Raw genomic sequence first — 14,826 nt, 5'->3', positions numbered from 1 at the left:
GTGAGGGAAGCCTCGCCCAGTCCACTTTTGCACACAAACTCGACGGTAACACAGAAAGAAACTACTTTGCAGTGAGTAAACTCCTCTTGCCTACAAGTTGTTCAAATGTTGTGCTCAATGTTCAGTTTTGTGCTCCCTTAGTGTGGAGAAACGTAGTGACCGTAGTAAAACGTGAACCTGTGCCATAAACGTCTCTTCTCTCTGCAGGACATGTTATTGTTTTACGCGACTCTTGCCTGCGTCTTGTGCGGTGGTGAGTACAATGTATACAACCTCACAGAAAACAAATGCTCGGATGCATGTTTTAATCTATTTCGCGTGCATCTCTTGACATGCATTTTTTCCTTTTTCATAAATAAAGTTTAGGCATCTTATTTCTGAGGTCCGTGTAGGGGAGGCTAGGGGAGGTTGTAACAGCACATCTTTCAAAAAGAAGATGTGCTGTTACTCCATGGCCTTGCATATGAAATGACTTTAATTTCACAGCCAAAACAGTGATTTTCATGTATGAAAGTAATCTATTGGACCAAGTGTGTGTTTTGATTAGTACTGATTTTAATGATATAACTTCAGAGAGTAGTCTTTTAGTTAAATGTGAAGTTTTCAAAGCACCATGCTGCTACAAGGAGCTAAATGATGGCTGACAGCATCGTGACACCAAAAAGTATTACAACTTATCCCTAGAGACACATACAAAAATATATATATATATACACAGTATATATATATATATATATATATATATATAGGGAGTTATAGGTGCTGAGACCAAAAGTTACAACCATTCACCCCTGCAATTTCTATAAAAAAATCTAAGTTATGTGAACTATGTCAGTAGCGTTTAAAGCAACTGCAGTGTGAAATATGTTCCAAATATGTTCTGGGAATAAATGTTGAAACAAAGTTGCATATCTGGGCCGCTGAATTCATGTTTGCAATCAGATCAAATCAAACAGAAAACAAACGTCACCAGCCCCCTCCCTTGAATTTAATAAATAGGACTTGGTGCAAATGTGTTTTATTTATATTTGTACCACATTCTTTTAGCTATTAATATAGAAATGCACATATTGTTTAGTCCCGAGCCAACCTATATAACAGACTCAGATTTCCCCCGATTGTGCTGCATCTTGTAATTTAAAGAGCTGGAAAAGTTGTAGGTATTAATTTAATTAAATTCAATGAATTCAGTCAAATTAAATAAAACAAACATCCAGATTCTTAGCATACTTTACAGATTTATTAGCTTTAAGTGCTAATTTAAATTGTATTAATCTATATAGACCCTACATCTTAATACATTTGACCTTTACATTTATTTATTTATTTTAAGTTTAGTTCTGATATTGAGGTTGTATCATTGTTGTTTCATTTTGTTATGGCATTTTAAGTTATTATATTTAATTGTTTATCTCATGGGCACTGGAACAAACGGAACATGCAAGAATGTTATTGTAGACATCTGGAGCTTTTATTACATTTATGCATATATAAAATAATTCTGTTCTGTGGTTTCAAATGTATTGAAGTTGCTTAAGGTATGTTATCCACATGTCCTCAGATGTTTTGTATTTGACTTATCTTAATATTTTCTCCATCTAGCTCTTCTTTACTTGTTTCTTTCTGATTGAAGGTTCATCATCTGATGTTACGCTTAAAGAAAAGTGCTATGGCAAAAGTCTGAGTTTACCATTTTCCTACACACCACCGATTTTCTTTGGACAGATGTACTTCACTCCGAGGAATGGGGGATCCACGAAGCTACTGATGGATAACGGGGAGGTAAGCAACTTTTGGCATTTTAATTAACGCTATCACCAGTATCGCTATGACATCTGAGATCTGGAACATGACGAAAGTCAGAGCAAACCAGGTTTTGAATGAACAGAATCTACTTTCTGTCCTGAGTAAATGTATTTTTGTTGTCCACTGATTCAGGCAAAGCACCCACGCCTCAAAGTTTCGCTTGGCTCAGTTAAATTCACAGATTTGACAGAAAGGGACGAAGGAACTTTTTCCATCTCAAAAAACAACGATGAACGACAAGATGTCATCATACTGACAATTAAGGGTGAGAATGTTACACTATAGTGTATATTTAAAGGCTTTATTCCATCACAAAACCTATTTCTATTAGGTGTTTACAATAAATCTACCGTGTTTGTTTCTGTATGTGCCTCTTCAGATTGTGCCTCCAAGGAAATGGGGGTTTACTGGGACAAACACTCATTTGATCTTCCTAGAGAGGCTGAATTCCTGGAGTACACTCCCCTTCACAGTGTGGACCAGCCAAAAGTCTTGTGGAATCGCACCGACCCTCAGACCAATGAGGGAGGGAGAGGGCGGATGAGGAATAGAGTCTGGGAGATTAAGAATCTCATTCAGGCAGACATGGGCCACTACAACCTCAGAGCAAAAGACAACACTTTGCTGTTTAGGAAACTGCTCGAAGTCAGAGGTGATGTTAGGAAATATAATCTGCATGTGAGCTTTTAAACTGCTGCGTATCTTATAAAATGTTCTAACACTATATACTCTTTATCACCCACAGAGCGCTATATGTACTATGATACGCAGGTAAATAAGCGGCTCCTCATTGCAAACCTTCCCGGCTTTCAACTATGGACTGTGGATTTTTCATCTGAGGAGGAAGAGGAAAACCAAACATTGATGCATGCAGGCCATCTACGCACAGACAATTACTGGTACTCAGGCCCTTTTAAAGGGAGGCTGTTCAACAGTGATGATGGCCTAGAGATTGACCCTGTGGAAAGCACAGACTCTGGCACCTATTATTTCAGAGACGAACAAGGCAACCTGGCCCAGACTACTCAAGTGTTGGTAAACCCGGGTGAGCAACAGCACATTATTTTGAAAAAGAAGTATGAACAGTTACTGATGATGCAAAATAACACAATCCCTCCCGTTCTTCTGCTTTTACAGAACCAGTTGCAACAATGGTTTATGTCGGTATTGCTGTCGGGAGTGTCTTTGCTGTGATTGCCTGCTGTTGCTGTGTGAGGAAGTGCTGTTGTAAAAAGAGCTCTTCTAAGAGGGCCGAGTCTGCTCCTCAGACTGCAGCCACACCTACCGTGTATTATCATGTAAGTACTTCTTTAAATGGGCATTAGACCAGCTGTTTTTAATATGTATTGCTATTTTTACTTCAATATTCTCCTTCCAATTGTAGGGTACGAATCAACCTACGGGACGAAGTTACTCTGCTGCACCTGCTCTAGATCACTCTACTCATTACTCAGTGAATAGCCTCGCTTCTAGAGAACCTACAACTATCTCTCTTGAGCCACCGGTAAGTGTTATATGAAGGTTTTCAAAATACAAGGCAAGCCTCCAAAGTGGGTCACGAGAAAGTTGTAGTGGGTTGTACGGACGGACAGATACTGTGTGAGGTAAACGGTAGGTGCAGGCCACTGTTATGAAAACAACAGGAAGATAGTTATTGTAGGTCGATCCACTGATTTGGCCCGAGTCTGTTTTAAAACAATACTCAAATGCCCACGTATTTGAAAAACTGTTTTCTTGCTGTAACCATTTTTCCTGTTCATACTGCCCGTTAAGAAATCAATTGTTGTTGGGCTTCTAATGTTAATGATGGGGACAAAAGCCGGAGTCAAAAATACATTCCAACAAATATCTGATGTCTGAGTAAATCAAATCAAGTTGGTATCTTTCAAAGTTACTGCCTTTTAAGTACCAAATTCCCTTTCTATATTTCCCTTGATAGTGCATGCTGGCTGAGCTGTGAGGGACAGTAATGTAATAAGGACATTTTGTACAAAGAAAGACTGTAAGCTTGGAGGATTTTGTCCCCATTGCTTAAATTGGTTTCACATAAAGAAAGGAACTCTTTTAGGCCAGTATGACCATGATTAAAGATTACCGCAAGTAAAACATGCTTCATAGTTCTTATGGGCCCCAGACTATTGTTTTAGTTGTTAACCTATCCTTTAATACACACACATACATGATACACACATGTATGGGTTCAGTGTGACTTATACTTCTCGAGTATATCAAGATCTTATATTAATATGATTATTGTGAAAGAATGTCAATTAATCCAATAGGAAATTATAGTAAAAAGACACTTCTCACAACTTCAGAAAATCATCACTTTTTTGTAATTGCAAAGTTTTTTATTAACTTTTACAATACGTACACACATAATGGCAAACATACCAGTTTCTATACTAAATCTGGGCACACAAAATAACCTTTTTTAATGTTTTCTTCAATATATCAAAGTAATCCATTGATAGTTGTTTGTACATCCATAGGGAAATTGCAAACAGGAACTGCCGATAGGTAATTCTGCATACTTGAAATGGTGCCAATTTGCAGAAATGTAGACAAACATTGACTAAAATGACAGGACTCAGGTTGTAGCCCACAGCATAATACATTGAATCCATGCTAACATTATTGTTCCTGTTTACATCGCCCAAAGCATTATGAGATTCATGCAATGTGTTGTCATTTTTCTGACTTGCATTTGTTTTACCTTATAGGTGTACAACCCAGCGAATATAAACGTGAACCCCCCTCAGCCTAAGGTACAAAATGCATGAAATGTAGTTTTTTATCTTAACAAATAAGAAACTCCTCATTCTAAGATCGATTGTTTGACTCTTCACACTTATTGATGTTGTTTCATTAACACATTTTCTTTATTCTTCTTTCACTTTCACCTCTCTCCAGGTTGCTCCTCTAGGAGGGCAAGGAGTCCATCCAGCTCCTTCACTCGGCTCTGATTGTCTCTCCTCGGACCCTGACATAACGTTCAAACTGAAAGGAGCGACTGCTGCTCTCCCCCTCAGCTCAGGCTCAACTTTCTGTGATGTTTATGTCTCAGATAAACTCAACTTTCTGTAAGGAGCACACCAACAATTCAAGTGATGCACTGTTGAATCCAGCATTGTACTTTGTGACTAGCAGGAACACAACCATTTCACAACCTTGATAAGGCTGTGTGATAAAACGCACATGAATAATTAAGTTCCTGCAAACCTGCAAAGTTGTGGTGATGGATGCACAGTATAAGGACCATGTAGAGAAACCAGACATAATCCTCACTATGCTGACACGTGACCAGACTTATTCTTTCTTGCAATAGAAATCCAAACACAAATGCAATGTGATCAAAGAAGTTTGAGGCCAGTTCAGTAACTGCTGATAACTAAGCAGTAGAGGGCAGGAGTTATACAAAGACATAAATCAATTTAAGAATAAAGCTTGCTCACTGTAGCTCAAAACTGTAGTTATTGTAGAGTGAACAGCTATAATCAGGATATTTGGGGAAAATGTAATATTAATGTGTGTTTTAAACTCAGGTTATATAAGGAATGTATTCTATGCACTTTCTCCGGCTGCATACATTACATTACATTACATTACAGTCATTTAGCAGACGCTTTTATCCAAAGCGACTTACAGGAAGTGTATTCAACATAGGTATTCAAGAGAACTACTAGTCACCAGAAGTCATAAGTGCATCTCCTTTCTTAAACAAGCATCTTAAAGCATAAACCAGAGCAAAAGTATAGTGCAGAGGCAAATTACTACGAAAACAATAATTGCAACAGACTAATACGAATACAATAAGTGCTACAAACTACTACGAATAGGATAAGTGCAGCATAGTATATCAAAGGTAAGATAAATGTTACAAGGATGTCTAAAAGTGAGTCTGTCATGATGACTGCACTCTTGGAGATCAGAAAACCGCACAATTGAAGCCACCACTGCTGTATTTATATGTTTTATATGGTTGCTTCCAACCCTTATGTGCCAATTCAGGCATATATATCAACAGTGTCTGTGTGGCCTTTATCATACAAGTTTGACGAATTATATGTGATATTATTATTTGTGTTACGCTTTGTATAAAAATTATTTGTATACTTGAAAACTACTACACTCTGTTTTTTGTTTGTGAATATTTTTCGATTTTGTGTAAACTGGAGCTTTTTCCTATTATCTCTTCTTGTGGCTTTGTTAGAACTGCCTTTATCATTAGCCATGAAATCGATGTAAACAGGTTTATTTGATATAAATATTTGTCTGCATTATATGTAAAGATATGTACCTATACGTTGCCTTTTGCATTTTTGTAAAAGGCAACGTATAGTTTTCTTCTCTTTTTGGAAAGCTAAATAAACTGCCTGACTGAACTGAATAAAATCCAGATGTAAGCTTTAATTCCAGATGAATGCAATGTAGTATCAAATTTACTCTCAGCCACAGTTTTTGAATCAGTGTACCATGACAACTACAACATGTAGTATAGCAACGTATAAAAAGGCATTTACAGATGGACGCCACAATATAAACCAAAAAACAATGCAAACCATACAAGTACCTTTTAAGTGTGCAGTGCAGTTCACTTCAGTATCAAAAGAAAGCACCTTCTTTCACAGGTGCATTATTGTTGGATATAGGTTTTCAAATGCGATTTCGTTATGGTTGATAAATTAGTATTCTATGTAATTGCCTAACTTCATGTTTCTGATTAAAGTCTTAAGAACTAAAATGCAACAATGTATCCTTTTTTTTCCTCCATCCAGACCAAATTAACCAAACGACAGGTTTGAGATCACCTTGGGTCTCAAACCCAGTCCAAGATAACCCCGGTGACACTGCAAGAACCAGGGCTTGTGTTAGACTTGTCCACAGCTAGATAAGACAATGCAATCTGAATACCCCTTTAATATGTCATTACAATGGATCTCTGCTCCATACCAGAAGGCGTTTACGTGCGATTGAGACGTTCGGGGAAAAAAAACAACCCCTACATACTAAACGCCCCCTCGTGAATTGCACTTACACTTCCTCCATTTGGGCCACATTGTATTGACCTCGAATGACCTCTTTAGCTCTCAAGCATGATATAAACTCGATTTTGGCTTTCCACATAACGGTACAGCAGTCTACAACCACGCTGGCACCAGGCGATCATGCAAGGGTTCCAGATTTCCGATAGTACTCAAACGCCTCACGAGCGCAACAACCGTCACGCCCTTTGATATCGTGCAGACGATGAGGACCACATTTCCTACTGCGGAAGGTTACTCAATGTTATAAACTTACTTAAGTGTGTTTGTCGTTAGTTAAGTATTTATTATTACCATTAACTGGTCTGCGACGGTCTAAACTGGACCGTGTCTTGTGTTTGGATGATGATAGCGTTGTTGTTGTTGCTGGGTGCCTTTGTTTCTATTGGTGAGTATTCATGTTATTCATCTTTCTTTAGCGAAATTGCATTAAAGACCCCTGTTTCCCGAGTATGTACCTCAGCAGAACGGAAATAACAAGTCTGGTACTCAATCAGTGTTGGGAAGTAACCAAATGCATGTGATGCTTCTACTCAGTACAATTAAAAAGGTTAATATTTGAGTGTTTCCAATTAATAAAACCTCATTTTATTTATTTAACAGCTATGGTAAGTTACTTTGAAATAATATACAAAACGGTATGACTTGTCCTGAAATACTAATAGACAAGTCTCTGAGCTTGATTTTGATGTTTTGTGTCTTATTTAATTAAGATAATAATTTGTGCACTCGACATAATATCAACTTTGGGGTCCATATAGTTGGACACTAACTAGCCAACACTTTTAGCTAAAAGTACCTTTGTACTTTTACTCAAGAATCATTTTTTTATGCAGGGTTTTTAATGTAACAAAGTATTTTTGCATTGTGGTATTGCTACTTTAACTTAAAAAGATCTGCATGTTAACCATAAAAAGCCTTTATTGAATACAGATGGGAAACATTGAACTGTAAACATATAGTAAGCATCACGTTATGTATGCTGTGATAGTCTGTATGTCCAGGTTCATTACTTATAATAACTCACAAAGGTTGCTCAGTTATTTGACATTTTAATGTATTGTAGTCAAAAATAAGTCCAATTCTAAAATATAGATGCATGTTTAAATTATTAAGAAAAAAACAGGGAAAAAAGGCCAAATTGATGTCTGGTACATTCATCATTTTTTCTTTTGGACTTTCTCTCACCAGGAATCTCAGACGACAGTTATACGGAGAAGAAGTATGGGGAAATGCATCACATTCGTCTGCACAGAAGACCTGTTCTCATTGAGTTCAGCCCAAAGTACAACTCAAACGTGACAATCTTGTGGAAAAAGGGTGACCGTCCTGTCATAATGGACAAAAAGTTTACGATGATTGGTAGCCACTTTTCCATTTATAAGTTAACTCAGGAAGACAGTGGTCGCTACATAATGAGAGACAAAGATCTGAACGAACTGTCCACCTACACACTTGAAGTAAAAGGTGAAGATCCTTCTTGGCTCTCTATTTATGTAACTTTCTATCCAACACTTCTTTTTGTCAAGACACTGTGGCTGTCACACTCTTTTGTTAGTAATTTGGTTTTAAGCATGTTAAGCTAGTGTAATATTAAATTGTATGGCAGTTAGTATAATATTGTGGTTGCATGGCCATGTGGGCCAAGAGAATACTGTGTTTATCAAAATCATCTCTTAAAATGCACAAAGTTCAAGCTAAAAAGAAGACAGCGCTTCATTTTCTTTAGACTCTAAAGTGTTATATACAACAGGATATAAACCAATCGTCAGGAAGCTAGTTAATACTTTTTTTTGACAAGGCGATAATTCAGTAACACAGTCATTGACATTTGGAGGACCTTATTTAAGTAAATACTTTGGAACATGTGAACATATGGATGAAAAATACAGCATCATTGAAACTGAAATCCATTTTAAAGGAACAGTTCAGGAAAAGTGAGCCTGTCTAAAGGGTTACAAAATCTGTCTACTGACTAGATGCAAGTTAAAGGGGGAGTTGTGAGCCTGACTAGGTTCCCGTCGTTGGAACCTTTGGACAAAGCTCGGCCAGCCGTTTCCCTTTTTCCAGTTTTCCTGCTAAGCTAAAATAAACATCAGCTAGCGGTAGCTTCATATTACCCACTGAAGGTGGTTGAGGCAGATGGCCGCCCACGCACCGCCTAGCTCTGCTCAAGGTTTCTTCCGGTAAAGGAATGCTTGCTAATGTTCTAAATAATGTTAGAGAGTGTGGTTTAGATCTGTTCTTTATGAAAAGTGTCAAGAGATAACTTTTATTCCTCTAATATTAAGCAATAAACTAAATTTGCCAAATTATTGATTATTCCTTTAAGCTGATTTCAGCGACCATGTCATATGAAACCAAGAGTAAACTTGTTTGACCAAAAGATTTTGCGATATCATTTTGATATATATTCTCTCTTTGATATACTCTCACTTATTTGTCTTCCAGCAATCAGAAAGAACTTTGAAGGAAAACCTGGTGACCACTTCAGCTTCTCCTATGATCTGGAACCAAACTCCTGCAACATTTACTTCTTCCAAGAAAGCGACCGACAGCCGATAAAGTTGAAGAATGAGATTGTTCGTCAAGGAAGGCTGCAGGGGGGTTTGGATGAATTTGATTGCATAGGGTTTGATGTCAAACATCCATGTGGGATTTCAAACAAGGCCCTCCAGATGTCATGCAACGGACGTTATGAGATCAGAGATCAGAATAACAACACAGCCTTAGTGGCGTCACTGGAAATGAACCGTAAGTAACATGTGAGTTTTTTAATAAGTGTCAGATGACTGTGTTTTTGAATGATCACATTGTCATAAATAGCCTTATATTTAATTAAGTAACAACACTTAAGAATCAACTCGTTAACTTACTTCTAGCCTAAAGCGTTTGTAGTTTTATACTTTGTAGAGTATAGCAGCTGCGGTCACTTTTGATTCACACTGTTACAGTTGAAAAGCATCAGAAAGTCGTTAGAAACCACTGCTGCAGCATAATTTGCCTCTCCGCTGTTCTTTCAGGTGCTCACTTACTGAATAGGGTGACTAACTTGTCTCTGATTTGGCTTTTGGTCTAAATTAATTGAAGTTAACTGATTGGTTTCAAGGTTAATCACTCAAACAGGGACTTTTTTTGTGTAAAGGGACCAATGGAGAAACTCAATGAGTGCAAACTAATGCACACAAGATGGAAGAAGTGTATCTAGCCATATTTTGGATTAAATACTTTGGAACATGTGAGCATATGGACAAAAAAGTGTCATCCTTTAAATCAGTTGTAGGTGATGTGAATTTAAAGTAAGAGATCCACATTTTGGGAAATTTGGTAATTTGCTTTCTTGCTGAGGGTTGAATGAAAATATATATTTAAAGTAAACATGAAAATATAAGAGATGAATGCTCAGTTTAGCTTAGCATAGCACAGAGACTGGAAACAACAATCTTCCTACCTAACTCTCAGCAAGAAAGCAAATAACCAATTTCACCCAGAAATTGGGTAATATTCCTTCAAGCTGATCACAGCTGCCATGCTATGTGAAAGACAAAACTAAAAAACTGTACTGGAGGAGTGTTTGGTACTCAGAACATTTTGGGTCTTGTGCCTCCTGTCTTCCAGAAATCAAAATGAGCTTTGAAAGAGAACCTGGTGACCTGGCGGGTAAGTAACCTGTGAGTTTTTGAATAAGTGACAGATGACTGTGTTATTGGATAATTACCTTGTCATAAAAGTTCTTGCTTTTATCTACTTCTCGGTGACATCTTTCTTTTTTATGTTGAAAAAAGGTATACAGTAATACGAATCAGAGAAAAGAAGGATATCCTCACATTAGAGAGGAATCAAAGCAGCAAATATACAAAAACATTCTTTCAATTTACATGATGGATCAGTTATCGAACTTGTTTCAATATATTCTCTGCCAATCTACTACTTGACTGATTGTTTTTAGAATCATCTCATCAGCCATCTCGAATTGGTATCGGGGTTGGTGTTTTCCTGTCCTCGCTTTTCTGCTATTGCCTGAAGTGCTACTGCTGTGGGAAAAGCTCCTCCAAAGAGGACACACCTGAGATTGCTGCTGCTGAACCAGATGTTCAATACCAAGAGGTAAGTCTACCTGAAATGTGTTTACATTCCCCTGTAGTTAAAGGTCCTGCTGTTGACATTATAATTACCCATTGTGTTTCTGTTTAATTTGAATCGCAGTATGACCATGAGCCTGTTGGACCGGGGTCAGACCGACTCATTCAGCCGCCTGAGACACTCTACCCCGCTCAGCCTTCTTATACTCCGACTAACCCGTTGGTTAGTGTGTGTTGCATCTCACAGAGAGAACCTTTCTCTTGTTGGCTCAACACTTGAGCTCTGTTTATACTCTTGCCCCTCAACTACTAATATGTTTTGTGTTGCTTCACTCTGTAGGTACACAATCATCCTGCACTGAATTTGCCGCCAGCTTATTCTGAGGTAGAAAATACTTGATCAATTAAAGTGCAATTGTATTTCTCAACATCTATTTCCAAACCATATTGGGATTTTTTTAGTTGCTTTAGTAGCTGCACGTTACCACCAAAGGAATGATAATGTGAAACCTTTGGCAGCAATATGTATTGTGCCAAGCATGAGCACATGCTTATGCTTCCTTGTGCTTGTATACTTTTAAATTTAAAATTTGTGTAACTTTTTTTAATTGTTCCAACATCTGCCATTATTTCTAAAACCATGACCTTTTCTTGTCATTCACATAGAAGGTTTCTTTAGTTATTGCTATTCATAATAAGTAACCCTAATGCAACCCAACAACACAGCCCTACTCCGAAGTTAATATGGTATATAGGTGAAACTGGTAAATCAGTATATATATATATATATATATATATATATATATATATATATATATATAAATATATATACAAATACACATTATTTTTTTATCCAGTTAGTTATTATTACTAAAGATATATTGTTTTATGAAATGTATCAAATATATCTATGGTAATAATTTGACATTAATATTCTCCCCAACAACTCTCAAACAACAGAAGCTAATTTGTTTATTTTAGACTTTATCCATCCATTTTAGCCCGCTGATACACTGACATGTCTTTTTCTCTCCAGGTTTCAGCTCCAGTAGAGCAGCCAGACGCTCCAACTTTCCCCCTCTACTCTGACCCTGAGCCAAAGTTTGAGCTGAAGGGGATGACCTTTCCCTGTGCCCCCCCACTCGGTTCAGACTCCACTCACTGTGATGTTTATACCTCAGACAAACTCAACTTCCTCTGAGAGCCTTGATTTCTAAAGATACATTGAAATATGTAAACACTTAATTTGATAGCTCACTCATTAGTGTAAGATTAGATGGACATTTTGGGATATAAGGATATTCCCCAGTGGCTTGCTTTTAATGGATTAAACCAGGAATTGGAAACCTTAGCGTAGCCAACGGCACACTGGCAATAAGTGTACAGGAGAGTTTATTGGAAAGGTCAAAGTGCGCTTTTATCCACATGCCAAATAACCTCTTTCACAGCCATTTGCATTCAGGAAAATTGTTATTTACAGTAGTTTTGATCCATTTTATTCAAAAACCAAATCTCATGAAGACCCGCCCTAGTCTTTCTATGACTGGCTAGTAATTGTTGCCTTCTTCGTAGAATTTGTTAGCTTTATAGCAGATCAAAAGGATTTGGAGGGTTGGGAGGGTTAATGGTTTCAACTCAGGTGTGGATCTTTTCATGAGGATGGCAGCCTTGTCTGATGCTCTCTTATATAATCACAATGTCCTGATTATGGGAGAGAAATGTATTCTGAAAATATTGCTATGCACGTTACTATTGATGATGCTTTTTGAAATTTCCATTTCAATGTGGTGTTATGATTAAATTTAATGTTAGCCTAAATGTTGATATGGCACACTGATACAGAAGAAAATGTATAAATGGAACTTCATATCGAAAAGGTTGGTGAAGCCAGAATTAAACAAACAAGATATAATATATAAATTAGTGAGCTTTAGATGTGGTAGGTTAATAAAGTGTCCTCTGTAAAGAGCCAAGCTAGCTGTTTCCCCCTGTTTCTAGTATTTGTGCTATGTTATGAAAAGGAGTGCCATCACTCCTCTCATTTAACTGTCAGCAAGAATAGAATCAAATTTCCCAAAATGTTTAAAAGAAAGAGTGAAGATCGTTTTTTGCCTCTAAATCAGTCCCTTTAATGTTTTTGTTTACAGAGCAGAGCTTAAGATTTTGTTAAAAAGAATGAGTAGTTAATCATAAATCTCACTTTAAGAGCTCATTAGATTGTCATAGTAGCCTACTGAGTGAATATCGGACTCATTCCTGTGGTTCGGTCAGGGACACATCATTCATTGCAGACCGGCTTGACTGTGAACATTTTCAGGGAAGACCCAAAGATAAAGTAGTCCTATCTTTGCAATGTTCTCTTTTTTTAAAAAGTGGTAAACAAGTCCTTATTGTACTTGAGTTACTTGCATATTTGCTTGCCGTTCTCTTGCATGGAATTCAGCTTGTAGCTCAAGATCAGTTAAAAACTTGTAATAGTTGATGCTTACATTGTAGTTTAGTGTGGAATTAAAATGATCTTCAAATGAGCTGTAGATAATATTGATATCTTGGTTACTGTATTTCAATTACTCAGGCAAGTCACAGAAACATATCGATATGTGTTGAAGTCATATTGTACATGAGTAAATGATATTTGTAATGTTACTGAATTATTAAAATTTGTACAAATTTAATTTGCTCAGTTATACGTTTAAAGGAACGTTTGTTTGCTGTTGAAAGGGAACTGGAACTCATCAAAACTTGGTTTGATGTTAATAAATTGTCTCTAAATATAAAAAAAACTAAATTTATGGTGTTTGGAGATCAAAAATAATTAAATGGAGATATTGAATTAAAAATCTGTGGTAATTTTTGAGACAAAATTCCTCGGAGTTGTGATTGATCATAAGATAACATGGAGACAACACATTGACTATATAAATGGTAAAATGTCAAAGTCAATAGCTATACTGTACAAATCTAGGGATATATTAAATTACAAGGCCATGCTTATCATTTATTGCTCACTTATACTTCCTTACATGTCGTATTGTGTGGAGGTATGGGGTTCAACCTATAAAACATTTATAAATTCCACTGTCCTGTTACAAAAAACGAGCTATACGTATTATGAATAAGGATAATTACTATGATCACACAAATCCTTTGTTTGTAAAATCTCATGTTATAAAATGTAATGATTTGGTATATTATAAAATAATGCAAACAATGTTCAGAGCTAAAACAAAGTCACTACCAGACTGTGTACAAAGGATTTTTTCAATACACGAGTGTAAATATGATTTGAGAGATGTTTGTAAATTTACCGTTTAAAAAGCTAAAAAGGGGATTAAAAGAAGATTAGTTTCTATTGTTGGGGTTAAAGTATGGAACAATTCTAATATAAATGTAAGAATGTGTAATTCTTTTTTCGTTTTCAAAAGGACTGCATATATAAGCTTAATATTTCTGACTATGCCTTTTCAGTTATATTGTATACTATATTATATATAGGCTGTATACATTGTATTGTGTGTGATGACTGAATAAAATCACTAACTAACAAATATAAAATAATCACAAGAGACAGTTGCCTTATTTTATTACAAATATTCAATGGCATAAAAACAACTCTGCACTGCAAGTATGTCAACATTTCATTGTATGCATTATTTTAAAAGTCTATCTTAATATAAATCAAAATATTTGGGACTTTAACAAAGTACTATTCAAGCACTAACTGGGGCCTTTTTGAGAACATGATATTTTATTTAACATGTATGTATGTCCAAACAAGGAATCATCTTCTGTATGTATCCTTTTTTATTTGATCTTTGTGTCAGGTGCATTAAATCTTATACTACTCAACTATTTGTTTTGCATTTGTTTTTTCCCCTACTGTCTTCTTGTCT

General features: G+C 36.4%; 2 protein-coding genes across 2 annotated transcripts; both read left to right on the top strand.

Moving 5' to 3' along the window:
• On the top strand, positions 1-6,509 carry LOC129090139 (uncharacterized). The gene is made up of 10 exons (XM_054597669.1): positions 1-71; positions 208-253; positions 1,634-1,782; positions 1,939-2,071; positions 2,186-2,458; positions 2,552-2,851; positions 2,944-3,104; positions 3,191-3,310; positions 4,530-4,574; positions 4,720-6,509. The coding sequence occupies exons 2-10, from the start codon at positions 211-213 to the stop codon at positions 4,891-4,893; spliced, it is 1,398 nt and encodes a 465-aa protein (XP_054453644.1). The 5' UTR covers positions 1-71; positions 208-210; the 3' UTR covers positions 4,894-6,509.
• A 425-nt stretch (positions 6,510-6,934) lies between these two features.
• Positions 6,935-14,811, top strand: LOC129090140 (uncharacterized). The gene is made up of 8 exons (XM_054597670.1): positions 6,935-7,239; positions 8,043-8,318; positions 9,303-9,605; positions 10,470-10,511; positions 10,801-10,958; positions 11,058-11,156; positions 11,274-11,318; positions 11,970-14,811. The coding sequence occupies exons 1-8, from the start codon at positions 7,194-7,196 to the stop codon at positions 12,132-12,134; spliced, it is 1,134 nt and encodes a 377-aa protein (XP_054453645.1). The 5' UTR covers positions 6,935-7,193; the 3' UTR covers positions 12,135-14,811.
• The last annotated feature ends 15 nt before the right edge of the window (positions 14,812-14,826 follow it).

The sequence above is a fragment of the Anoplopoma fimbria genome, chromosome 4 (genome assembly GCF_027596085.1).
Source record: "Anoplopoma fimbria isolate UVic2021 breed Golden Eagle Sablefish chromosome 4, Afim_UVic_2022, whole genome shotgun sequence".
Lineage (NCBI taxonomy): Eukaryota > Metazoa > Chordata > Actinopteri > Perciformes > Anoplopomatidae > Anoplopoma > Anoplopoma fimbria.
Note: the sequence above shows the minus strand (reverse complement) of the source record. Positions and strands in the feature narration are given on the sequence as shown.